This window comes from Lissotriton vulgaris, chromosome 3_1 (genome assembly GCF_964263255.1).
Source record: "Lissotriton vulgaris chromosome 3_1, aLisVul1.2, whole genome shotgun sequence".
Taxonomy (NCBI): Eukaryota; Metazoa; Chordata; class Amphibia; order Caudata; family Salamandridae; genus Lissotriton; species Lissotriton vulgaris.
The window spans coordinates 507,278,729-507,306,216 of NC_141689.1; the positions used below are offsets into that span (position 1 = coordinate 507,278,729).

At 46.6% G+C, this 27,488-nt stretch overlaps 1 protein-coding gene across 1 annotated transcript in view; it reads left to right on the forward strand.

Annotated features, from left to right (window-relative positions):
* Nucleotides 1-27,488, forward strand: part of WDR41 (WD repeat domain 41) — a 624,116-nt gene that overhangs the window by 367,040 nt on the left and 229,588 nt on the right. The window contains exon 10 of the mRNA XM_086960751.1: nucleotides 17,080-17,201. Within this exon, the coding sequence (XP_086816877.1) occupies nucleotides 17,080-17,201 (122 nt within the window). The remainder of the gene's footprint in view (nucleotides 1-17,079; nucleotides 17,202-27,488) is intronic.

The following is a 27,488-nucleotide window of genomic DNA, read 5'->3' on the forward strand; positions in this document are numbered from 1 at the left end:
ATTAAACAAGAGAGGGGAAAGTGAAGAGCCTTGGGGGACCCCACACACAACCTTACGGGAGGCAGCAGTGAAACCAGGTAGATGGACCGCCTGAGCCCTGTCACTCAGGAAGGACTCGAGCCAAGCGAAGGCTAGGCCCTCTATGCCCGCCGCCCTGACACGGGTGAGAAGGGTGGAGTGGTCCACCGTGTCAAAAGCGGCGGACAGATCTAAAAGGATGAGGGCCTGCGGAAGATTGATATCAATGCCCTCGCGTAGGCTGTCCATCACTGAGACCACCACCTTCTCCGTGGAGTGGAGGGGGCGAAAGCCCGCCTGCCGGGAGGAGAGGCAGTGATTGGTTTCCACGTGGGTGCTCAGGGTGCTGGTTACATGAGTTTCTAAGACCTTACCCAAGTAAGGTAGGAGGGAGATGGGACGGTAGTTGGAAGGGGATAAAGGGTCAGCACCGGCCTTTTTTAAAATAGGGATGACAGCCGCGAATTTATGGGGGGTGGGAACCACTCCATTACTGAGTGAATCATTCAGAAATGTGAGGGGTGGAGTCGGGCATGCTAGGAAGATTTCTCTCAGGATATGAGCAGGGGCAAAGTCCAGGGGGGAACCTGACTTCACCCTTTGAAGCAGAGGGAGGAGCGTGGCTTTGGTCAGGGGGGGATGGAAGTTAGTTTAGAGATGGCGGCAGGGGGGAGGGGTTGATAAATGTGGGGGATGGGGGAGGAATGTTGGCCTTGATATTTGCGACCTTATCAACGAAAAAATCGTTGAGCGAGTCGCAGAGAGGTTGGGAATGGGGGATCGAGGCCGTAGCTCTGTTAGATGAGGCAAGCTCGTGCACCGTGGCGAAGATTTCTTTAGATTGTGACTCCGCTGATAGTATCCTGTTGGAATAGAACATGGTCTTGGCATCGAGGATGCCTTGCTTGTATACCTTGAGCACAGAGAGATAGGTAGTTTTTTGGGCGGGGCAGTATGCTCTTCTCCATGCTCGCTCTGCTCTACGTGCGGCCAGCTCCTTCTCCTTGAGGTCGGGAGTGAACCAGCGGTTAGCAGCGTGGGCTCGCTTGACCGTGATCCGCCTCAAGGGGGCAAAGTCGTCGCCTGCTTGGGTCAACCAGTTGTTAATGGTGGCCAGTTGGACAGGGGCGGCGAGGCCGGAAAGGTCAGGGCTAGAATTGGCCAGAGAAGAGCAAAGGGATGGCATGTCAGCTTTGCCCCATTTTCTGACCCAGATGTTCTTGGGGAGAGGAGGCTTGATGGCTGGGGCTAAAGCAAGGGAAAAGGAAATTAAAAAGTGGTCAGACCAGGAGCAAGGGGAAATAATGGGAGGAGTGATGGGAATGTTCAGGGTCCAGACCTGATCGAGCGAGTGGCCTTGTACATGAGTGGGGCCTTGGACGTGGGGGGTAAAGTTAAGACTAAGCATAAGATCGGTGAACTCTTTAGAGAGGGGGCTTTTGGCAGGGTCATTAGGCCAAAAGTTTAGGTCGCCTAGGACAAACACTGACGAGTTGTTTACTACCAGTGTTGCAAGAGTGTCTTGGAGACTGGAAACAAAAGTAGGAGTGGGGTGGGGGGGACGGTAAATAAGAACAGAAGTTAGGGGAGCCGAAAGGGAGCTAGAGCGGATTATCAAGCAGTCGACTTCAGGAATAGGGGGAGAGGGAAGAATCTGAAAATGGAGATCAGTGCGAGCTATCAAGGACACTCCACCGCCTCTTCTGCCCTCTGGTCGGTCCGCTCGGATGGTAGAGTATGAGGGAGGTAGTGCAGCTAAGACATTGGGCAGGGAGTCGGCCTTGAACCAGGTCTCCGTTAAAAACAGGAGATCTGGTTCATGAGTATCGATATAGTCGAATAGCTCATACTGATGGTTGTCGGCCGATCTGGTGTTTAGGAGCGCGGCCGTGGTGTTAAAGGCCGGGGTGTGGGGGACAGATGGAAGGGAGGGGGCGGGTTGGACAATGCTGGCACGGGGGACACTCCTGATATGGCAGCGGGGGGAGTAGAGGGTGGGCGGGAGAGTAGACCTAGATGTGTCAGTAGTTCGGAGACAGACGAGCTGATGGTGCCAGGAGTCCAATACGAAAGGAGAAGGGGGGAGGAATATGTCAGCAGAGGGACATAAGGAGGTGCCCCTTGTCCCGGCCTGCCGCGGACGGGCGCAGACGGGCTGGACTCTGGCGTGACTCCGGCGCGTCTACGGCGCGCCCGCTGCGCTGACACATGAGGGACGTTTAAATGGAGGAGCAGCGTGGGGGGAGTGGCGTGGGTGGGGTTGGGCGATCCAGCCCAAGCCAAGATGGCGGCCACAGCCACTGAGAGCCCGCGATGGAATCAGCTGCCAGCCTGCCCCGCACAGCCCCTAGGAAGCAAGGTAGGAGTTAAAAGACCTGTTGATTTTCAGTACAGGTTAGAAAATAAAAGATCACAATCTAACGCAAAAAATAAAAGCGTGTCTCCGCTCGCAGTCATCGTGACAACGCGCAAGGTTTAAAATAGAAACGCAGCCCTCAGCTCCTGCTAGCAAGCCCACTGCCACCGGGCTGCTCGCAATCGCTGGGGAAACATCAGGATCGCTCCTAAATGGAGGAGCAGCGTGGGGGGAGTGGCGTGGGTGGGGTTGGGCGATCCAGCCCAAGCCAAGATGGCGGCCACGGCCACTGAGAGCCCGCGATGGAATCAGCTGCCAGCCAGCCCCGCACAGCCCCTAGGAAGCAAGGTAGGAGTTAAAAGACCTGTTGATTTTCAGTACAGGTTAGAAAATAAAAGATCACAATCTAACGCAAAAAATAAAAGCGTGTCTCCGCTCGCAGTCAGCATGACAACGCGCAAGGTTTAAAATAGAAACGCAGCCCTCAGCTCCTGCTAGCAAGCCCACTGCCACCGGGCTGCTCGCAATCGCTAGGGAAAGGCACGCCAAATATGTTTGTCTCCCCTCAAAGACATAACGTCCTTCAGAATCTATTTCTGTTACCGTGCTCTTAAAGTGCACTCCGGGCCAGGGGGATGGGGGGCACTACAGAGCCCATGGACAAGATGGCCGTGCTCTAGAGCTGCTCTGCTAGCCAAGAACTACGATCCGACAATTATCCTTGTCCTGGAGGGCTATCCGGGCATGAAAAGACAGTGTCTGGTCATCGGTACACTGCGGGACTAAAAAGCTGAGTAAACAAATGATGGAGCGCGGAGCAAAGCCGGCGCACACAAGCCGTGACGGAGAAAATGGCTGTCGTCTGCGCCCGACAAGGTAAAATAACCTTTGTGCATGTGCGGCCAGAGGAACTGCAGGGTTTCTGTTGGCGTCTTGGCATCCTGCCGAAAGTGACCTGAAAAGAGAGGCGACGACCTCTGCGTAAGCTCGGCGGACACAGAAAAGAACGGCGAGTTTGTGTTTCCTGGCGGGCGCTGCAGACATTGACGGGGCAGCGGATGCTGGACAGCTGGAGGCACCGGACCGGGTGAGCTTGCTGAAGAGTGCAGGTTTCCCGGTGCAGGGAAATTGAGCCTGGCAGTGAAGGCGTCGGACGAACGCGCACCAGTAACAATTAGGAGCTCCCACACTGGAAAGCAGTGGAATTTAAAAGAAGCAGTGAGCGGTCACAGTAGCACACAGGATTGCAGGCTGCATGAATGAAGGTATTGTGATGCGGTGGACAGCAGGCCAGTAATAGTCTGAGTGACTCGGTAGTCTGTGCTTCATAATACTGACTTTAGGGGTGTTTGGCACTTCGCTGTCTCATGGCCATTGGGAAACCAGACAAACAGCAGGCGTGCCTAAACTTTGAGACAAGCAGGCCTGTGAAAAATCAACAGGTTGCTCTATCTGATTCTGAGCCGGAGTCCCAGCAGAAGGGTGCCTCGTGGCTAGAGGTGATGCTGCTGGCAATGCAGTCCAGTCTGCAATCCATTGATGGCAAAATAGATGCACTCAATTTGCGGGTTGACCATGTGGCACCGAAATTAGATAAGCAGAGTGCCAGGCTGGAGGAAGCAGAGCAGCGCATATCCACTACGGAAAACGGGCTGCAAGATGTCTCCGCCAAATGTTTAAAGATGGAAAAGGTGTTAGTGGTAATACAGGCCAAGAGTGAGGACTTGGAGGCGAGGTCCTGCTGCAATCATTTATGTATTACTGGGCTGCTGGAGTCTACGAACACAGGTCGGCACGAGCTGTATGTTGAGAAGATGCTGAAAGAGATCTTTGGGCCCGATAGTCTATCCAGGGTCCTAATAGTGAGAGGGCACATAGGTCGCTGGCTGCCAGGCCGGTCCCAGGTGCTTCGCTGAGGCCAATCATAGCCAGGCTTCTTAACTACCAGGACCTGGATGCGGTCCTCTGCCTTGCACAGGAGAAGGGGGTCCATCAGCAATGACATTGCATTTTATCCGGACTTTACAGCGGCCGTCCAGACAGCTTGAAGAGAATTCTAACCAGTCAAGAGGAAGCTCCAGGCCGCACAGATAAATTACACCATGCTGTACCCAGCTTGGCTGCATATGAAAGTAGAAGGTAAGTCCGCAATGGAATTTATCAAAACAATTCTTGAACCGCGGAAAGAGGAAGTTGGGCAATTGGAGAACAATGGATCTGCCGGTGACTAGACTGGCTCGTATACTGAGGTCGAGACATGGGTGTGGGTCGCCCAAAATTTGGGTTGCCCTAGTTATATGGTACAGCTGGGATTGTGTATAACAACATAAGAAAAAGAAGGCCTGACTGCATTATGATCGGTATGTGGGCCTGCGGGGGCAGGAATTGTAGGTAGTCGCAAGGTATGCCAAATTTACAAAGGCCTCCTAAGGCATAGGATCGTATTTCTGACTACATGGAAAGCTTGAGGTGGTAATGGGACCGCACATGAACAGATTTAGAATACCTCCTTTCCGACATGTTACTTGGCCACACCCGTCCACCGGGTGGGATTAGGGGTGCTGGTGTCCCCCGAAGGGTAAACCCCAGTGAAGGCTGATTGTATGTGTTCATTTTTTGTATATGTTTTTGTTGTCTAGGCATGGCTTTGACAAATTGGGTTGCTGAAGTGGGAGGGGGGGTTTCACAGTTTGTGTTTGGAGGCAGGGGCATTGCATGCTATGCACAACTCGATGGTTTTGGGTGCCCAATAGGAAGAAGACAACACCTTGCTGGAAGCACAGAAAATATAAAGTGAAAGATGGAACGTAGGGGCTCGACTACATTTCTAACATGGAATGTTAGAGGTCTGAATACCTCTAAAAAAATAAGGCGGGTGTTAGCCTTACTTGATAGACAAGGGTGTTTGTTGCACTGAAACAAGAGACTCACCACACAAAGGTATCAGGTGGTAATATCGAACACAGATGGGCTGCGGTGAGGGTGGTTTCGACATACTCTTCGTATGCCAGGGGTGTGTTACTGCTGGTAAAAAAAGGAACACAATTCACACTACTACATATGGAGATGGACAAGTAGTCCTGCTGGTTCAGGGTTCCCTGGCAGGCACGAAGGTAGCACTGGTTATACACACATACGGTTCAAATACTGACGACCCCGAATTTTATAGTATGATATGGAGATGTTTTCTCTTACCACCTCCCATGATGGAATCTGGGGTTGGGATTTGAATGTTTACCTGGATCCACAATGTGATAGATCAGCCAGTACAGACTGGCATGGGAAGCAAGCAGAAAAACCTGCACATGCGCTGATGCATGCAGAGGGGCTGGTGGATATTGGGAGAGCCAGGAACCCTGATTGAAAAAAGGGACATATGTCTCTGCTGTACACGGCACCTGGTCTCCCCTAAAGTACTGGCTTGTGTCAAAAGAGGTCTGCAATTGAGTAGTTGAGGTAACACACTTAGCCAGGACGCTATCTGATTATTCACCTATCCTGCTGGATCTAAACTTACCCACATATACTAGACCCCTGTTTCAATGTAGGTTGCAGCCCTCGTTGCTATTAGATCCAGTATTCAAGAGTAGTATAAACCGCCATTACTCGCTTCTTTCTGGAAAACAAAGGGTCTGTAGATAGCACTAGGACGGTATGGCAAGCGTTCAAAGTAACCATCGTGGGGGTGTATGGGGGTACAGACTGGGGTGCTGAAAGCTATGCAAAACACGGTGCTGAGATAGAAATTAAGGTCCAGGCCCTTGAACGAATCTATGAAAGGCGACATTGCCAGGACACATTAGCTCAGATACAGACACTGATCATAGAACACAGGGAAACAGCTGAACAGGAGACAAAACATAATCCAGGAGGTTGAAGGCGTGGGTATACCGCGAGGGGGGTCGACCGGGGCGCGCATTGGCCTCTAAATTAGCGAGCCAAAATCACAGGCACATATAGCAGATATCCTGGATGAGTATTCAGTAAAACATGACACGACACCAGAAATCCATAAGGTTTTTTGAGAACTTCTATGCCCAGCTTTATGGGGCGTGAGAGTCAGCCTCTGAGTCTGAGATTGCTGCCTATCTAGATGATGTGGCTCTAGGCTGGCTGTCATTTGGCGAGAGGGAATATCTAACACAGGAAGGGATGGTTGAGGATGTGAGGGAGGCCATCATGGCACTACCATGTGGAAAGGCAGCCGGTGCCAATGAGCTGCAGAGTGAATTTTATAAAATGTATGTGAATAGCTTGGCCCCGCACCTGTTAGAGATCTTTGACGAAGCGTACGAGAAGGGAGTGCTGCCCTCCACGCTTAGGGAATCTATGCTGGTCATACTATTGAAACTGGATAAGGACCCATGTAGTTATAGGCCTCTCTCCCTTATTAACATTGACACTAAGATTCTGGCCAAGGTGATCCCCACCAGACTCCAACCTTGGTTTTGCTGGATCACTCTGGCTTCTTTGTTGAGAGTTCCACATTGCATAATTTGCAAACGTTATTTGTGGTGCTCCATCACCTAGATCCGGAGATGAAGGCTGCAGTGGTGTTGCTCGACGCCGCAGCCAAGGCTTTTGACTTCATACAAAGAAGATATATGTTTGCCAATTTACAGCAGATGATGGGGATGCCGCAGGCGCTCCTTCGGTGGATACGCCTGTTATACACAGCCCCAGCAGCAAGGATCAGAATTAACCAGGCCATGGTGGAGCCTATTGAAATCTGCAGAGTTACTAGGCAACGTTGCCCATGTTCTCCCTGGTCATAGAGCAGCTGGCATGTATAATAAAGCAAATGTATGCTCAGACGACGTTGAGGTGTCGGAATTGGCCGATGGCTATCTTCTTGTATGGTGATGACATGCTGCTGTATGTCAGAGAGCCGGAGAAATATTTGGCACAGCTAATACAGTAGTATGTTTAATTCACATGGTACTCAGGCCTAAGCATAAATTGGGATAAGTCTTTGGTGCTCCCCTCACACCAAGCACTACTCCACGTTATCTGGAGTTCCCTTTGACCTGGGCTTCGTAGCCGGTTAAGTACTTAGGAATATGGGTTGACAGACATCTGGATGCAGTAGTCTGTATGAATTACGGGAGAGCAGTTACAAAATTGGCTGATCAAGGGACTCGTTGGATAAGGCTACCCCTCTCGTTGGTAGCGTGTTGCTATAATGAAAATGACGATACTGCCCAAATTTCGATATATGTTTGTTAATATACCCATAATTTTAACCAAGACACTGTTTAAAACTATTAGATCAGGGATCCTATCACTGGCATGGGTGGATAAGCTGCCGAATACAGCTGTACGAGAGGGGTGGGTTCGGGTTCCTGGCAGGGATCTTATGCAATATATGCATGAGATTCATCCACCAGCCGGCAGAGAATCAGGGAATTACTTGGTAGATTGCCGCAGAGCGATCACTATTCAGCAGTACGAGGGACGTCTCTCTCCTTCACGGTTTAAGTCGAAAATACTTGTAGGGGGACATTGTCGGCTGACATATCCCCCTGCCCTCGTCCTAGAAATAGACGCAGGTCATTGCACCATAACATAGGGTCGAAACGTCGACGTAGCATTGTCCATCAGTCCGTTCCAAGTTTCAACCACAACAAAAGAAAACTGAAATATGGTTGTAACTAATGTATTGTGAATTCTGGACTGATTCTTAATTGTTTTTATGTATGTTTATTTGTGAATCGCAGTTAATGTCACTTTTTCACTATTATTCACCAAATCATGTGTCCGTCATTTGTATGCTTTTGTTAAATCTTGTTTAGGATACCCCTTTAGTATATGTACATTAGTGTCATTTATATGACTAATGGTCTATAAAATAATGAATATACAGGATTAAATCCAAAAAATGGTGTGTTTATTTGTTTATTTGGTTATTCCCTTCATTCAAAGTTAGGAGGTATTTGTATTTCTAAAACAACACCTAAAATATCCTATGAGGTTTATTAGCCTTTAGGACAAACAAAGCAATTGTTTTTTCTTCCCAACAGAACTATTGTTGCATATATAAACTGCAATCTAGCCATACTGACCGCTAACTAATGGGTGTAGATGGGGCAGCGGGGACTGAAGTTCATCCATTAAGCACGCTAATGTAGGGGGTAGGCAGTGGTCAGGTCTGGTGTCAATCACACTGCATGGCTTAATAAAAGCTAAGAATAGAACTCCCAATACCAGGGTTGCAGAGTAACCGCTAACTGCCTAAACAACCAACATAGACTCCCACTCATGGGGACCTCCAGTCCGTATGCCACAACACACCTGGAGAATAGGGGGGTGGCCAACCCACCACAATCAGCTCATGCTGAGCCGGCACATCTGGCTATTAAGTGGGGGAGTAGGTTTAGGAAGCTGGCTCTGTATATACTATACCAAAGTAAGGTATAGTGTGCACAGAGTCCAGGGAGTTCCCAGAGGTATAGCAGAATCTAAATTAGACAAGTACTAACAGCTCTCTTTGTGGTAGTGTGAACAAACAGTTAGGTTTATCCAGAGGGTGTGTTAAGCATTTATTGTTTTCACTCTCTCAAGGCTAATGGCACACACTCCAGGAGTGTGGAATCCCTATAGCCCGATGCCTAGGACATATTGCTTGGGTCCAAGGACAACAAGTTTTCCTGTTTATTTTGTCCTCTGGACATGTAGGCCCACCCCCTGTAGCTCAAACTCTTTGGCTGCCAGATTACACTACCACATTATGGATCAGGGAAGGGCATTGTCTGCTGTCAAGGTAATATTTGTGTCCATACGTTAATGCTGTTGGAACTTGTATTTATTGTTCATTAATATGAAGCCTTTCTTATTAGGGTGAGTGCTCTAAGAAAAAGTTGTAAGCTCGGACTACACTACTGACAATGGTTCCAGTATAAAAATGTGAATTCAGGTTTACAAAGTTTAACAGTATGAGGCTATGTATAATGCTTCCAATATGCTCTCAAATTAGATGCAAATGTATACAAAAGCATGAAAGCAAGATTGATGATTCTTTGCTTTCAAAATAACGTAAAAAACGCAAAAAGGAAAAAAACATTTGCTAAACTACTGAAACATTTTATGTACCATTTCTTTGAAGCATCGTTTAGTAAAATGTGTTGTTGCATGCTAGCAATTCCCCAAAATATTCATAATGGAAAATCAGTGTAACCCGTTCAACAAAGGAAACTTGTAAATAAACAAGCACTGGCAAAGCCAATAGGTATTCAGTCTTTTTTATTTGCGTCAAAGCGAGTCCTGTTTTGACATGTTTTTTGTAACATATTTATTTTGGGGCAGCTGCCAGGCGCTCATCATTATAACAAACATTGGCAAAACCAAAAATATTGTTTGGGCTCAAAAACCACACTGCTCCTTAGTTCCTGGACAAAACTACTTTAAGTGCTGTTATGCTTCTCCAAAAGCAAATGTGGTCACTCACAGTGAAGCCAGCCAGTAGACAGAGCGATAGATAGAGAGATACAATTTTAATAAAAACAAAAGGTCTTGGTTAACACCAGACCTAAAACGGGTCTAATTCTTACAGAAAATCATAAAAGTGCACGTATGGTATATGTCCTTCCTTTAGTGCAGATTTACGACTTCCAAGAATTCACAAGAATTTACAGAAGTAGGTTGGGAAATCGTACTCCTAGAAAATATTTGTCAGCTGCATTTTAGCATGAGTGTATATAAATGTGTAGATTTGCTCCTGCGAAAATCTGTTGAGCAGTGACAAGTTCACATTTCCACCAACCACTTTCTTCCCCAACCCTAGAAGTTTTACTTATGCCCTTGTCAGGTGTCAATTTCCAACCTTCTCTATATGGGAAAATATTAGAGACAAGCTAATGAAAACCCATAAAACACTCAAGTTAGTAGGTTTGTACCGACTCAAAATGGCATTCCAACCATAGGGAACTATTGCTAAATGCTACCGCCAACCCCATTAGGTAGAAAGGTGGCAAAATACGCGTATTGCGAGTATGAAATGAAATGAAATTAAATTAAATGAAAATAAAATTTATAAAGCGCTACAGTTGCCCTTAGGCGTCCAGGCGCTGAGGGCAGTATTTAAGCCCTACTATGGTATGCGCTCTGGCAAAATCAAAGAGGCTATTATAAGAGCTCTTATATAATGAGAATACTGCCATAATGTGTCACTGCACTATGAGGCACCAAAGAGTCAAGAGCATTTTGTTACAGGACAAGTAGATTTTTGAAGCAACCTGTCCTATGGACACGTAGATATTTTATTAAATTCCACACCTCTGCACACTCAGAGACTGAACGTAGACCAATTAGGTAAGTTGGGGGTTAGGACCAAGGTTCTTGAGGTCCAGTTGGGCACTCCAGTTGCACCACAAGCGGCACTGGGGCGACAGGGTGCAGAGTCCAGGGGCCCAACATTGGCCAATGTGACTAAGGGGACCTTTGGTCAGGGCCTGCCTGTGAGCAGGCGACTTGGCTGTGGAAGCAAAGCTCCTGGGGTTAGGATCAGCTTTGCAGAGGCCAACAATTAGCACAGGAGCAGCACCACCAGTGGCACTGGTGCAGCTGGATGAAGAGTGCCAAGGTGACGTCGGGGACCCTGTGGATTTTAATGGAGTTCTCCGGTTCGGAAAAGATGCTGCAGGCTCAGGGAAGGCAGCTTCCTGAAGGTGATGGGGGATGGCAGGACACAGTCAGTTTGGCCACCCAGGGCCGTGGGACTTTGGGTGCATAGGATGTCTTCTGGTTCTTCTTGCAGGCTCCGGTCGCAGTTGGCGTCCCTTCAGGTTGAGGCAGCAGACGTTGGCTTGAAGCATGAGGGAGGTCGGGAAGCACCAGATCAGGATCGCTGGGGAGCCTCCCAGTGTTGTTGGACCACTCAAACTTGGATTGTGGGCATCAGGTGCAGTATGGTGCAGAACCACCTGGATCAGGGTTCTGGTCTTGAAGTCTTTGAGCAAATCCGCTGATCACAGTAGACAGAGTCTTGTAAGTTTAGTGCAGGACAGGTCCTCCGGACCCTAGGGGGCTGCTCGGACACAACAGGGTTTCTGCTGTAGTACGGTCGGAGTCAGGACAGGCCGGTAGAGATGGGGCCAAAGCAGTTGGTGTTCTCTTCTGCCTTGGTCAGCACGGCCCTTCAGTCCTTCTTCTTTCTTCCTCAAATCTCAGGAAGCAAGGTTCAGGGTAATCTCTAAATACTAAATTTAGGGGCGTTTAGAGGGGTGTGCTGGTCGCTACCAAAGGATTTCCTCCTTGAGGTCGGTACACCCTCAATTATGCTACCCTCCACCCACTCCCTAAGTGGCTGGGTCCCCTCATATTCAAGATTAAGGGAACTGAGATGTGTGCTTCACCTCGCCACCCCCAACTGAGGGGTTGGGTTGACAAAGGTGGGAACAGCTCTTCTCCTAACTTGGTTTTCAAGCTGATTCTCCCACCCAAAGTGGGGGTCAGAACCGGTGGGATCAAGTTGCTGGGTGTAGCAAGAGGCAGGGACAACTTACAAAGGTGCCTCACTAAACTCATACAGTTTATTGGAGGAATGATTGCTCCTGTACTTAAAAAAAACTCTTCAATTTCTCATCAAAGTTTTGAGGGTAGGGGTGGGGGGTAAAGGAGGAGGGTCGCGATTGCAGGACGGATGAAAAAAAGAAATCTCTTAACCTTGTCGCCATTCGGTCCTGTGTCGCTGCTCCTGCTCTTCTACTTCCGATTTCAGGAGCAGGAAGCAGGCAGCCAGGCTTCCTCCCCTAAGCCAATCACAGCACTGCAATCGCAGTGTTGCGATTGGTCTGAGCAGGCTGGAGGGGTAGGCATGTTCTCCATGCAGGTTGTAATGCAGCTTGCAAGGCGAACAGGGGAGTGCCCATGACTGTTTGGGCGGCCCGAGTGGGCCGACCAAACAATCACTGCGCACTTTTAGGAGAAGGCTCCTCCACTGCTCTGCTCACAGAGCCAAGCAGCCCTGCCCACCCGCCGCAAAAGCAGCCAAACATAAAATGATAAAAACCAAAGGTTATTATCGCTATATGTTTTTGCTTCTGCACTGATTGAAAGCAGTGGGGCAACGCTCCTCCTCCATAGCCGAGGAGCCGCATCTGGTTTTCAAGTGAACTTTCGTAAGCAGTACAATGCACTCTTATTTTAAGAGTTAAAAGGGAGGCTGACTGATTTAGGGATGAACTAAATAAATAATTTTTAGCTATTATTCCAGCTGAGAATAAAAAGTTTTATAGACTCCGTAAAGTCCCTTCAGAAGAGCAATAAAGTGACACAATTATTTAGTCTGTGATCCGTTTAGATCCAGGAGTAATGGAAAAGAAACTTGTATGAGTTCCTCTCCCTAGAAATGTAAATCCAGACTATGGCCATGGTTGTGCATCGTGCGTGCCATTAAACATTGGTCTAATACTAAGACTGTGAAGGCATTTAATAATGTGTTATCCCCTAGGTGAGGCTTAGAATTCCCCACAGTTAAAGACTTCCAGCACCACTGTGCAGGCGGAGTCGATGCATAGGCACAGTCTCTGAAATTCTTTCCCTAAAGGGAACCACTAAAGTATATAAAAAATGACGGATGGAATGCTTGACTTAACCTCAGACAATGGTAAATACTCAGGCTGCATTCCAGTTCATCTTTCTTTTGCACACCATGCCCCCTCGGTTTGGGCTCAGCCATGTGTAAATCAGTCTTGATCCTGCTCCAATGGAAACAGTCCAGCCAGAACTGCCCAGCCAGGTTCCCCCCTGAACTGTAACACAAGCAAACCAGGGACAGTTTCGCCCTTGTTATAGACTCATCAGCTGGGCGTAGGTTGATTCAAGTGACAGTGTGCAAGGGTCCCATGTCTGGGCATACCCGCTCCACTTAGGGGGACAAAAAGTATGTCACCCTAGGTGGGACGCGTCTGCCCAGGCATGGGCCCTGTGCACACTGTGTCAGTGAAACCAAGCTGTACCCAGCTGATGGGTATATAAGAATGGTGACAGCAGTCCTGTGTTGCTTCTGTTCTGGTTCAGAGAGGACCTGGCTTGGCAGTTCGGGATCGAATACTCAAATTGGAACATGGTAAAAACTAATTTGCAAATAGTTGGGTCCAAACTGAGGTGCATGGTGTGCATAAATGACGATGGACTGGGATGCGTCCTTAGTGGCTGAGACTTATTCAAGTATTCCATCCATCACCTTTTTGTAAAATGTAATAGAGAACCACAGCAAAAGATAAGATTATTATAAAGAGCAGCAAAGGAAATCGGATTGCAACGCTGATGAAAAGTAGGGCTTTGAAGTGAACCTGGAACTAAATGATCCCAAGCTTGTATCCCCTCAGCAACGGCTGGAAGTAGTGTAGCTCGGTTTGCAAAATAGAAAATCTGCCATTTAAGTCACAACTCCACTGCAAACCTAATAATAACAAGAGGGAACAGTATGTGACAATTTATTTAAAACAGTGATTGAACAACTGCCTTCAAAGGTATACAGAAAGAAATGTCAATGGTTAGATGAAGAGAGTGAAGCTGCGAAACGGTGGGAGAACAAAAACATGCTCACTATTGTCGAGGCATAGGTGGTAGGACGTCTTCAATATGATAGCAGGCACACACAACCAGAGCGAGATGGACAGTATTTCCAGAGGAGCCTATATCACTATCACAACAGCACAACTGGAGTTGGCGGGCACCAAAAAACGAATTTCAAACTTATACAAGACGCTAGTAGCCGACAGAGGGAGGGAGGTAGAGGTGGCTCCTGAGAGATGGTCAGGAGACTGCCCTGAGCCACTGTCAGACACTGACTGGAATAAAGCATGTAAATGCCGTTCCATTATCTTCACAAAGCCTGCATCACAAGGAAAAAGCTTGCCCAAATATACCCGAAAGTTGTCTGCGTGCGGAGGATGTGGAACTCGAAATGCGGACTTCTTACACACGACTGAGGCTTGTTGATAGAGCTCTGAATTCGGACACAGGATGCATGAGGGTTTACAGGGGGCAACAGGAACACAGATTATCTAGCAGAGCCGGCCGAAATGCTAGCACCACTTACTAACCATCCAGACAGTAGGCCTCCTCAGAAAGCATAATTGAAGCAATTATAAGAGATTGCATAATTTAAAATAAGAAATAGGTAAACAAACAATACAACCATCTGCGGACAAAAAGGTTACATTAATAAGAAAAAGTTCTGGTAATGTTCGCAGACCACTTGTTCTTCCACCCCAGGCTTGTCACCACAACCATTTGATGGCAGGATAGGCCATATCTATCTATCTATCTATCTATCTATCTATCTATCTATCTATCTGTCTGTCTGTCTGTCTGCCTGCCTACCAGAGTAATGCAGATAGCAGCAGTACAAATACCCTAACCTCAAACTTCGGGTGTAAATGTAAATTGATATGTAATGTAAATGTAAATTGATACTTGTATAGCGCACTACTCACCCGCAAGGGTCTCAAGGCGCTTGTACGAATACCGCTGTGGAACCCATCCTGGCTTTCCCTGTGAGGCGTCCGCTCATGGGCACCCCCAAGGTGGAGGCCAGGCATCCTTAGCGTTGTGGGGGCCGTTGTGGAGATTAAGCAAGCTATTGCCCAGAGTTGCAGAGTAGGACTCCATGATTGGAATAGGCACCGAGGCGAGAATTATCAGGTCAGTGGAATTTTGAGCCCAAGACCCGCCGAGGTGGGGAATTGAACCCTGGTCCCGGGCTAGAACTCTGCATCAGGGTCTGCCGCTCTAACCATTGAGCCACACTTCTCCACGTATAGCGCAGGTAGTACAAGTATAAGCTTCCCACGTGCAAGCACACACATACCCACGCTATAGCATGGACAGTAGCTCTACAAGCTTCCCTCCAGTTCACTAAAAAGTTGCGCTAATGGCCTCAGCAGTGCATTGTTAGAAACGCTCATCTCGGAACTGGTTCACTTGTCACACTCAGCATTCCAATAGTGACAGTGGGCGGCTATGCTGGGCCATCGTGAGGGTTGACTTGTATAAGCCATGCTGATCTGTAGCCAGGAGGGAGCAGTGCAGGTAGGCATGTGTTTTGTGGTGGTAGCACAGTGTGTGTATTGGCCCTATTGCTATATTGCTGGAAGTAGCAACAGGGAAGACTATAGGAGTAGGACTGTCTCTCAGCGGCAAATCACACTAATTTAGCTGCTGCAAGACAAAATCCAGACCGCTTTAGATTGCCTTCGAGGAAGAGTTTACTCACCAGAAGGTATTCCACATATATGAATCACCGGGGAGTACTGACTGCCTCACCCTAGATACTGGCTCATTAAAATAGGCCAATGATGGCAGTCACCTAGTAAAGAGTCAGCGTCCATGTGCTTGTGTTACTGTCACAACCCTAAAGCAGGGTGAGCAGCAGGTAGATACTGAAACACCGGTACATGCATCCCCTCAAGCTTTCAGCCTATGAACAACTAGCCAGCTTTTCTACAGCCAATACCAAGCCATGTTACAGTCTCCTAGGTCCTATCAACATTACGGAACTGGCAACCCACCATTCCAAGGTGCCACACAATACCACCACCAAGAAATTATTTCTGCAAACGTGTTTGTTGTAAACGCACCATACCAGAAGCTCTAGACCTGCTTGTAGAAATCAATAGCTAAAATATGTTTAATAAAGTAGGTATTTCGATTCTAATGTGTGATTCGGCATCTTCCAACCGTTTTAAAAGTCAGATAGTAAACCGTTCCTCATACCGAGGTACGTGCCCTATTAGCTGTAAGGGTGAGGTTGTGCCAGGAAGTGGGGATGGGGGCAATGCCGGAAATGAACACAGCTTGCATGCAGTTTCAAAATGGTAGTATGCAATTGCTTAAAGGAATGTCAGGACTGTTTTTCAGGAGGGTTACAGATTTCACAGGAGGACACGAAATAAGTGAGGAAAGATACAGTGATGCTGTACTCTTCTTTGCCCTAGGCCCCTCTTAAAAGTGCCCATTTTGCACCTGCACTATCAAGATATTCTGATCACTGTCAGATCAAAGGGAGTGAACATTACTGCTATGAACAATGGAAACAAAAGGGGAAAAAAGGTTTTGAGAAATTGCAAGAACTTACGAAGCATTTGGGGAAGAGCGCTGTGAGATGAAATAACTGAGAATTCCAGAACTGTGCCCAATATGTAGCATTATAGAACAAGAAAATGTCAACATGCAAACATATGTCAAGAAATTGCGATAGGGCAACATCGACCACATGCACCGATATATATGACACTTGGCTATCCTTTAGTTCATTCTCTCACCCCACCAGTCCCAGTACTGAGTTAAGCATCTTGCTTCACCCGTTTCCGGAGGCTGGTGGGGGGACTCATACCACAGCTCTGGGAAACTGAAATTAACATTTTTAAGGACCTTTTCACATTTTCTTAGTAGTCTTTTCTGTGGAGAGATCATCATTCAGATGCCTCAATTTATGCCATTAAAGGGTGTCCTCCTTTGTAACAGCAACAGATTGAGAAATATGCTGGCATTATTTAGTGTAATTTTTTTTGTGGATGTCAAGAGTAAAAATAACTTTTACACTATACATAAATACTTCGATTTGGAATCATTATTTGTCTTTCCCACGTCTTTGTTCATAATGTTTTTTCCTGAATTAGTTGTAGTTGGTTTTCTGTTTAGAGACCTGTATGCTGTTTGGTTTAGGCTTTTTCAAAACTTCTTATTACATTTCTCCCCAGTTAGTTTTTGCAGCTGTTGGAAGAGGCATATACATCTACAACATTCAAATGAAGCGTGTGATTGCCTGCAGGAGATTAGCCCATGACTCGAACCTATTGCATATTGCAAAACTTCCAAACAGGTAAAAGAGATCTCATTAAAGATAACAATGTGTTTTTTAATAATAAGACATGTACTAACATCTTTTAATACTGACTGTTAAATAAAAAAGTGGCAGGAAGCTTTGGCTTGGGTCAAGCATTTTTAGGTTTTTCCTGAACAGCGAGCATGCGTTGACTGTGAAATATATTGTTAATATTAAAAAAAGCTTAAAAACTGGCTTCGAGTCCTCCCATTACTTACCAATACTTAACATTTGTTGACTTCCACGTCACTCTCATTTCCTTGCTTCTTGCTGGTCACGCTTCCTGGCAGCTGTCACTTTGTCCTGCATTTTTCTTGGCGCTTCATTCTCTGCTGTGGAGCGTGGACCTATTACAGCTTCCTGTTTGCGGCCAGTTTACTTTCACTGGCTATGCGCTGCTCCGGGTATTTTCTCTTTACCTTTTGTCATGCGCTCTTAATAAGTGCATGGCACTGTACGGTCTCCCACCCTTGTTCTGCAGCTCCCTCGTGTTGTGCCCACCTAACATTCCCTCCTCTAGCTGCCCCTAGTTTTTTGTTCCTCTCGCCCTCAGTCATATAGTAGACTTTACATCCCACCCTAGTCGACCTCACCTCAAGCTCGTCTGGATCATGCTAATTTGAAGCAGGGTTGTCACGGAGGTAGTCCGGAGAGAAGCAACTGTTGGCTCCATGACCACCTCAGAGGTCTATCACGGCGCACAGCAGCATGGTCTCCTGCATCTGCGTTGACGATTTACCCACAACAGTTCGCTGTATTTTTCTGGAGATAGAGCTCTCAAGGTTCCCCATACCTGTCACAAGCACCTCTTCCATTCCTCAGTATTTGCTTAACATTTTGGCACTTAAAATCCCGAATCTATGCAACGTAAAAATGAGCTCAACATAAGTGTATAGTACTGATTTGCTGTTGAAGGGTGAATGGCTTCAATTGGCACTCAACCCACCTATCTGTCTCGGTCTTTGCAGGTGACGTAATGGTACATCCGAGGAAGTGATGGGGCTGTGTCCTTCAGCACAAGAACATCACATACCAAACCACCGATGACGTTTAGATTAATGGCTGTTTGCTTTTTTTCACGGTTGAAAAGGGCACATAGACGCAATGAGCTGCAGCCCTACGTGTACTCCTCTCCAGAGAGACTGGCTCCTCATTGTGTGCGCACAGCTATATTTAGAACCTGCGTTGGCAAAGCCAATAGGTTTCGCCTATTGAAGATCTATTAGCTTAGTCAATTTTTTCAAAGATGTATTGCAGAGCATGCTATGATGTGGCTAGCGCTGACTGCGTCATAGCCGCTTATTTCCTGTGCAGGCAAAACCTATCGGCGTTGCCAGTGCTTGTTAGCTTTGGCATGATGGTGTTTGTGCAATTCATTGCAGATTCCCAAGAAGGACCGCTGGTGCTTGTCTGTAGAATTACTTTAATTGGTTAAGAGAGAATGGTACAAATGAGCGTGATAGCTCAGGAATTACCTTAAGATTTAAAAAAAAAAACGTGATGAAAAGTATTTCATTCTGGCATTTGCCGAAGTAGCTTGGTGACCCATATCAGTGCGTAGCTAGCCACTTGGTAACTTCTTCAAAGCACTATTTAGAGCTGCTAATCGAAGAAGCAATTGTCAGCCAGTAAAATAATTAGAAGCCGACAGTAAAGACAGTAAAATTAGTAATAGAGAGTGATTGTGAATGAAAACAAAACATTCAATATGTGACAACGAAAGAACACTAAAATAACATCATGAACGTCAACTGTAGTTTGACACATTAAAATAAATAAGGGCCATAGGTACAAAGTCATTTATTGGGCGAAAACCCTGCAGTTTTCTAAATCACAGAGTTTACCACCACTAAATTGCGTGCTAGTATTTATTTAATCCATTTTGGAATTCGGTAATTGCTTATCAAATCCCAAATTGGAGGTAGAAATGCATGGCAAATTGCAGTTTGGAAGCGAAATGTTTAGGCCATCCCCGCCAATTTGCGATTGGCAGTGCTGTGTATCAATGATTTCAACTGTAATTTCGGTTGCACGCCATTGATAGGTTTCCGACTCCTACATTGAGGTGGTAACCCATTTGTAAAGGGGTTTGGGTCCTTTTGGGACCTCTTTCCCTTTGTGAATTAAGAAAAAAATGCATGTATAGGTTTCGTCAAATTTGCAATTAGGCTTTTTTTACATGTGCAAAGCCCACTTTATAAATTCAGAAATGTTATTTTTGTGCTTATTAATGTATTTACTCACACTTCCTGTGTGAGAAAACCTGCTGTTGGTGAGGTTAGGGTTCTTCCAGGGTGGGAATGCCCTGGAAGTTTGTGATTACCCTAAAAGTAATAATTTGTGTGTATTCGCAAACCAGTTCCAGAGCTCCTCCCACCTTAGAAAAAGTCAGAGATGAACAGTTGTCGGGGGCAGGAGTGTATCATTTTTCAGGGTGAGAAGGAGAAGAGTATGACTCTCAAAACTAGGGTGTAGGCCAGTCGTCTTTCCACAGGAAATAATGATTCTGTATAGATTCTCATTACAGAAGTAGATAGGCATATTTTTGCATGTGAAAATAGAGTGCTTAGATGTTTTCCAGAAGTATGCCTAGAAACAGGTTATGCTATGTTAAGACGCTCACCCTGGCCCGGGTCTTGTCTGCCTTCTACCATGGAAACTAAATGCTGGTGTTAGCCTTGTAGGGTGCCTATTTTCACATACCCATCTTTGCAACCCATCGGCACTACCCGCTGTTCGTGGTGACAGAGAAGCATTTCCATTCTGCTGTGCTTCCCTTTGCTCTCGCCAGCTCCCATCAGCTGTTCACAAAAGTGATGGCCCTGGTGATAGCACACCTTTAGAGGTCGGGGTGGCAGGCTTTCCCTATCTTGACCACTGGCTGTTGAAGACAGGCTCTCCCAGACAGTTGTCAACTACCTTCAGAGTACGGTGAACCCCCTGTCTTCTTTGGGGTTCACTGTCAATGCTCCAAATGCACACCTGACTCCTTCTCAGACATGCCCCTTTATTAAAGCCATTCTAGACCCGGTTCGGTTTCGTGACTTCTCCCCAGGAAAGCAAGTCCAGGACATTCAGGGTATGATTTTGATCTTTCCGCCGAGGTCTTGGATTACAGTGAGGTCGATTCCCAGGCTGCTGGAACTGATGGCCTCTTGCATTCTGCTGATCGAGCACTCCAGGCGGCATATGGGGGCTCTGCAGTGGGCAAAATATAAATGGAATCTCTCTTACCACGCTTATATTTCGGTAGAAACTGCCAAATACCTTGAGCTGTGGTTACTGGTTCACAATTGGGTCAGTGGTAGGCTCTCTCCCTTCCCCACCTAGAGCTGACTGTGGTGAAGATGAATTGCCTTTGGGTTGGGGCACCCCTCTGGGAGAGGTGTAGATCAGAGTCGTCTGGTCTCTGGCCTAGTCTCTGCTCCACAGCAATCTCCTGGAGCTGAGGGCCATCCTCTTAGTGTTTAAAGCCTTCCTTCCTTCCATCAAAAGGAGTCTTGCACAGGTGCTCTCGACAACACCACCTTAAAGTGGTACTGCAACAAACAAGGCAGGGTGGGGTCACAAACTCTATGCCAGGAGGCCTTGATATTCTCGAAATGGCTGGACCACAAGGGAATTTTTCTGGTTGTGAACCATGTGGCAGGATCTTGGAATGGCTACCCAGATGAGCTCAGCCATGTTATGTTATGTTATTGAGATTTATAAGAAGCGCGCAAATACCCTGAGGTGTCCTGGCGCTGAGCTAGCCTAAAACAATGGTGGGTGCGATTAAAGAGAGAACAGCCACGTCTTCAGACCCCTTCTGAAGGCGAGAGGATTATCAGCATTCCTCAGGTGGAACGGCAACTCGTTCCACGCCTTGATGGGCATGCCAAGAGCCTGCCTTGAGCGCCTATCGGATCTCAAATGTTAGCTACACCCCGAGCTGGTGCATGGTCTCCTCTGCGCTTGAGGAGAACCATGGCTCTATCTGTTCTCCACATCCTAGAGCGTGCATTGTCAGCACTTCTGGGCGTTGAAGTTTCCAATGCTTCCCTCACTCTGAGACGCTTTGTGCCTCGAGTGGAATTCAGGACTCCTACATACCTTTTCACTGATACCACTTCTGCTCCAAGTTCTCAAGAAAATCAGATCAACTGGGCCCAAGTCATTCTAATGGCTCCGGATTCGGCACTTGGATCACAATATCCAGAACTCTTTGACTAGAGTAATTGTCCTCCGGTCAGGCTGCCCCTCTGGGAGAACCTGCTGTTGCAGCAAAGGGCAGGTTTGTGCACTCGGGCCTTCACAATCTCTACCATCATGCTTGAAGATTGAGCAGCGACAGCTGAACAGCTTGGATCTTCCCTCGGAAGTGGTTGATGTATCTTGGCAGCCATGCATCCTGCAACAAAAACCGAATACACCTGTCATTGGAACAAGTTTGTGGCTTGGTGAGGTGCTCGCCTGACACTCCTCCTATAAGGCAAAGCTGTATACACCTGTTGTTGGAATAAGTTTGTGGCTTGGTGTGGCACTCACCAGATTGACCCACTCAAAGGCAAAACAGTCTGACATTTTGGTATTTGGTTTGTCTCTTGCCTTGCAAGGTTTTTTTCTGATCACTAGTAAAGTTTATCTTTCGGCCTATTCGGCCTCCTTACTATTACCTGATTAGCACTCTTTCTTTAAACTACTAGTTGTGATGCGATTTTTGACTGGGTGCAGCACCTTTCCCCTTTCTCTCTTTGTCATGTCCCAATGGGACCATAATCTGATCCCGATTTATCTGATGTGCACTCACTTTGTGCTGCTTTGCAACTGTCCCCTATAGCTCCTTACTGTAAAGATCGCGTTTCTCTTTGGCAGCAAGTGAGCGTGAGGCTGTCTGTGTCAATCCGCCAAGCACTTTGTTCTTCCCAGACAAACTGGTTTTGCAGACATGGACATCCTTACTACAGAAAGTTGTGGTGCCATTCCATGTTGGCCAAATTATCACTCTGCTGGTGTTCATTGCTCCCCCTCACCCCTCTAAGGAGGAGGAGAGACTTCATTGCTTAGGCCCCAAGAGAGAGCTGAGGTGTTTTTTAGATCACACTAACAATCACCAGCTGTGCAATCAGCTCTGGGGGAGTGGAGGTGGTGGGGGTATGCGAAAGAGAACCATCTCACCCTGGTTTGTGCGCTGCATAAAATTATGCCATACTTTGGCCAAAAAGTAGCCTCCGGAAGGGCTGTGTGGTCGTTCTACCAGGGCCAATGTTGCTACTGCATTAGCATGCAGAGACACTGTCCAAGACATCTGCCAGGCTGCTAGATGGGCATCCCTCCATACGTTCATGAATCATTATTGCCTGGATAGTCAGGTTGGCCGAGAGCACCATTTCGTTTGCTCATTCCTGCAGGACTTTCTAGTTTTATTCACAGAACTGCCTATATATAACTTTGGTATCTATTCAAAAGGTGAGGTATCTGCGGCTAGAAGTCTCTATCAGAAGAAAAGTTACTAACCTTCAGTAATGCTCTTTCTGGTAGAATCTATATCTAGCCGCAGATTCCTCAAGACTCTCCCATCCTCCCTTCTATGTGGTTGGTCTCTATCCTTTAATTATATCCTAAGTCTAAGTCTCTGGAAACTATCTACTGATTTGCTTTTGGACTCAGTATCTGGTGCCTCAGATATTCTCAGAAGCAACTGTCATCTGCATGCTGGAGTGGCACCTATATAGACCCGAAACGTCATTTCCGGAGCGGAAAGATGTCAGTGCGGAGCTGCAAGGCACCACCTTCCGGCACGCAAAGGTACTGCTTATCAGTGTCCTTTACTGAAATGAATTGGAGAAAGAAACAGCCCTTTATTAACCACACAGTTTAAAAGATTATACCATCATGTTGTAAATATCTAAGTTGGCAAGATGCTTTTTTGTCTGTATGTTTTCCTAGTCCACTCTGCTTTTCTTCTCACCATCGTGTCTGCATGGTCTTGCTCCCAGTTGTATTGAGCAGTAGATGGAATGGAGGGTTATTGGACTGTGTGGCATCTGAAGTTAGGAGAGACCAATGCAGTAGTGGGGCTCAACCTTCGCAGTGCTGTTGTCTTCACAGTGCTCAGCATGTCCCCTCTTCATATATAACAGTTTCCTTGGAAGATCCTGTGACTTTAGAGCATTCTTGTATAATAATAAAAATGGCAAGCCGCTTGTGCAGAATGTTGGAGCAACCAAGTGTCATTTTAGGGCTGTTGAAATGTGCCGAATTTTCCTCCCCACCATACTTACATAGGTAAATTACCTTGGCCAGATCTGTGGAATGCTAAGGCATTGTTGTTCCGGCTACAGACATCTATATCAACTTTTCACTTAATGTGATTTAATGCTTTGGAGTTGCCAGCACTAGTCTGATATCTTTAAACTAATTATAGAATCCTGTAACACAGATGTTTATTTGTGTAAGACTTTTGTATTATTTCCTGACTTCTAGACCTTTGTTCGAGATCAAACACTCTGTTGTGTTTCCCAAGGCAATTAAACAACAAGCATTGGCATAGCCAATAGGCCTCGCCTTTGGGACCTTATAAGTATTTAATTATGCAGCACAATATCCTTGGTGCAACAACATCAAGAGTTGCATGGCTAAACACTTATAATATCCCAAAGGCTAGACCTATTGGCTATGCCAATGCTTGTTTTATGTGTCTGCAGGCTTATACTTTTGTCAGGTGTTGAAATATGACCGCCAGTGCCCTTCTTTTTGGCCCCCATTTCTCAAGGAACTACACAGGTGGTGAGTGAACAGTCCGAGCGGGCTGATTGCAGACTTTATATTCTTCAAGATATAATTGATCTGACTGTTGGAGCGGGGACTCTTTTGCTGCTGCCAGTTGCCTCACGAAGCACTTGGTTTATTAAAACCATTCTAAAGTTCCGCCAAAGCCAGGGCCTGAAGAGACGGGGTTGCAAAGACCCCTCCTGCCGCTTTCCACTCGCAGCTTCCAAGCTCTTATGCTCTTATGCCCCCTGCTTCACTTGGTAGCTAGATAGTGGTCCTTATACTGTTAGAAAGGGGCAGATTGGGGCTTGGAGGGCCCCTGTATCGACTGGAGAGTGGCTGTGACTCAGCAGGGATTCTGAAGCTCAGGAGAAGCAGCAGTGCTTTTCCAGCTCAGCCAGCAGCCGTCAAAATTCACACCCCCCTGTGAGAGGTCCACAGCTTCCCCCAACCTCCAGCAGTAGCAGTAGCAGTGACTGGGGGCTGGTTACTACTGCTCCTGCTATACCCACTGCTGAAAAGCAAAAAAACACTTGATTGCTGCAACTGAGAGGGGATAGGTAATAAAGTGGCTGGCACAGAGGGATAAGAATATTCAGAAGGTCTTCTTACCTCCCAGCTCAATGAAAAACTTGGGGTCCTTATTACATAGCCCGGAGTAACGCTGTTTGCGGCTGCTAAATAGCTGGAAAAAGAGGTGTAAGCTAAAGCCTTGAGATGCTCTGGAGCTTGTCCTTTTCCTTTTTCTTATCTCTACAGGCTACTTATTAGAACTTTTGCCATCCTACTACACTGAGACTTTAGGGCTGTTGCCCAGCTTGGACAAGTAGGGGCCCCCCAAGGCGAGACTTCAAGCCACACCCGAGCCTAGTCAGCCACCTCTGCTCGCCGCCTGTGGCCCTCGCTACGTGATCGCCAACTACCATCAGCCACACTAATCCGTAACCTAATCTGCGTAGAAAAATGTGGCGTGCTGTGGATGGGCGTAGTATTACCCGCGGACCTGAAACCGGTCTCGGGTAGCGGGTCGTAGTCTATGGGAGGATCAGGGGAAGCAGAGGAGCTCAAGCCGTTGGTCTTCCTCTCACCGAGACTCACTCCACCCCTCAGGCCTTGCATCTGCGTCACTGTTTCACACATCGGTCACAGTTATGCTATTGTTCTGCATATAAGTTCAGGAATTTTGAGTACTACAGTGACCTTTATGTTGTTTATCAGGTTTATAAGACCTGTTTATTGATCTGCATATTAATTTTGCTATTATATTTTAAATAAAAGTTAATAATAAATAGAACAAGGGCAGCAGGAGGAGGAGCGTGCGCGCCTCGCGTAGCAGCAGAGGGGAGAGGGGGGCTGCGCGATTCCCTTGCAAGAGCGATAAATGCTACCTTTGCAGCGAATGGGTGCTGCGTAGGCGAGACCTAAAAAGGGTCAGGCGAGCTTCAGCCGCTGACTAGAAAGTTTACAAAATGGAGGTGCTGCTGTATCCCTCTCCACCAGAGTCACATGTGCTGGTCTTCCATCAACATACTCAAAATTGTCTAACATAGTTTAGTGGCACTGTTTGATCTATGCATCAATTGAGATCATTGTATTATACCCATAACCAATCAGTACCTTTCTAACGATGAGGGGAAAAAAAGCTGTGAGCACTGGGAGTTATTTTATAATTCTGTCTGTTATCCAAATACTTGACTGCGCTCAACTCTTTAGTGGCCCACCGCTAAGCCACTACAAATAAGATATAAATCACCACAAAGGAGCGCCAATGTAATTGTAATAATAACAATTAAATATTCAAGTCCATAAGTAATCCGATTCCAAGGCAGGCTTCTTTACTGTGTCAAGTCTTTATTGATATATGTTGATTTTCCTTTTCATTCAAACATTTTTTTTGTTCTTCGAGAAAATAATCACAGAAATTATTATCAAATGAATACTCCACAGCCATGACCAAGCTCTTTCTAGATAAACTAATATGGTCAAAGATGTGTCCCAACATTAGTAGGCAGCAAGGCCCACATGCCCCAAATATGTGTCTGTCTGGGGATCCTGCTTAACTGCCAGTAGCACCATTGCTCATCCAGTTATAAAGTTCATTCTCATTTAGATGAACGAAACAAGTGTACTCTGTGTAAGTGATTCCATATAATCTCTAAATGCATGCTGTGCTGTAGGTACTATCTGCAGAATGCCCTATTCTTGATTCTTGAATGGTAAATTAGAAAGTACATGTTGGAAAATTGCCCTTTTTGCTTAGTCACCCCCTCTTTTTGCTAGATTTTATAGCTAGGACTCTGCTAGACAATGCCCAGTGCATGTGTTCTGACCCCTAAAAATATGCCTAATTGTACACATTTAATTGGAATATGCAATTTACACATAAGTCCCTAGAATATGGTACAAAGTGTTAATGTTAATGTTACTGTGATTTATAAAGCGCACAAATACCGGAGGTGTCTTGGCGCTGCGGACAAAAGTGGCATCTAGTTCTGGAACAACCAGGTTTTCAGTCCTTTCCTGAAGGAGGAGAGGGAGCTCGCACTTCTGAGCTCAATCGGAAGAGTGTTCCAGAGTTTAGAGGTGCCAAAGCAAAAATTGCGGCCACCCGAAAGTGGTGTTCGGATTCTGGGCACTGTCAGGAGTTTGGCTCCTGAAGAGCAACGATATCCGGTCGGTTCATACCAGACGAGAAGGTTTTGCAAAAAGACAGGACCTGTGTGGTTCAGTGCTTTGTACGCCAGACACAGAGCCTTGAATTTTATCCGTTGTGCTACAGGAAGCCAATTCAGGCTGCGATTCTCTTTGGATGCAGATTTGCACCTGGGTGTGTTAGACAGTAAGTGTGCAGCTGTGTTTTGTACACTCTGAAGCTTTTTTAGGCACTGCTTCTGAATGTTTAGATACAGCCCGTTGCAGTAATCCAGTTTAGACTGAATCAATGATGTAACTACAGTTTTTCTGGTGTCCACAGTAATGTAAGGAAGATTCTTCCTAACTTTCTTGATGAGGAAGTGGGAGGAGGAGACGGTTGCATTTGTGTGCTGGGTGAGTGAAAGTTTGTTGTCAAACCACACTCCCAGGTTCTTAGCCTTAATCACAGGTTTTGGTGGTTCTCTCATTTCTGCAGGCCACCACAGATTGCCCCAGTTTGGTTGCATGTTGCCAAAGATCAGAATCTCTGTTTTATCAGAATTAAGTGTAAGACAGTGTGTGCTCATCCATCAGTTAATGGCACACATACAATTCTGAAATTGCTGAGTAGGGGGTGACCCAATTTTTATATGCTGCCACCACAATCTGGGTGTTGTCAGTGTAGACGTAAGATTGAACCCAAAGTCCCGGATCAAAGGGGCCAGTTCGGATGCATATACGTTAAATAGAGACAGGCTCAGGGAGGAGCCCTATGGCACTATGCACGGGAGGGAATAAGGCTTAGAGTTATACCCATCAACCAAAACTGTTAACCTCCTATCCTTGAGAAAGGCGGACAGTAGGGCCAGTGCTGAGCCCCTGACCCCTAGACTCTCC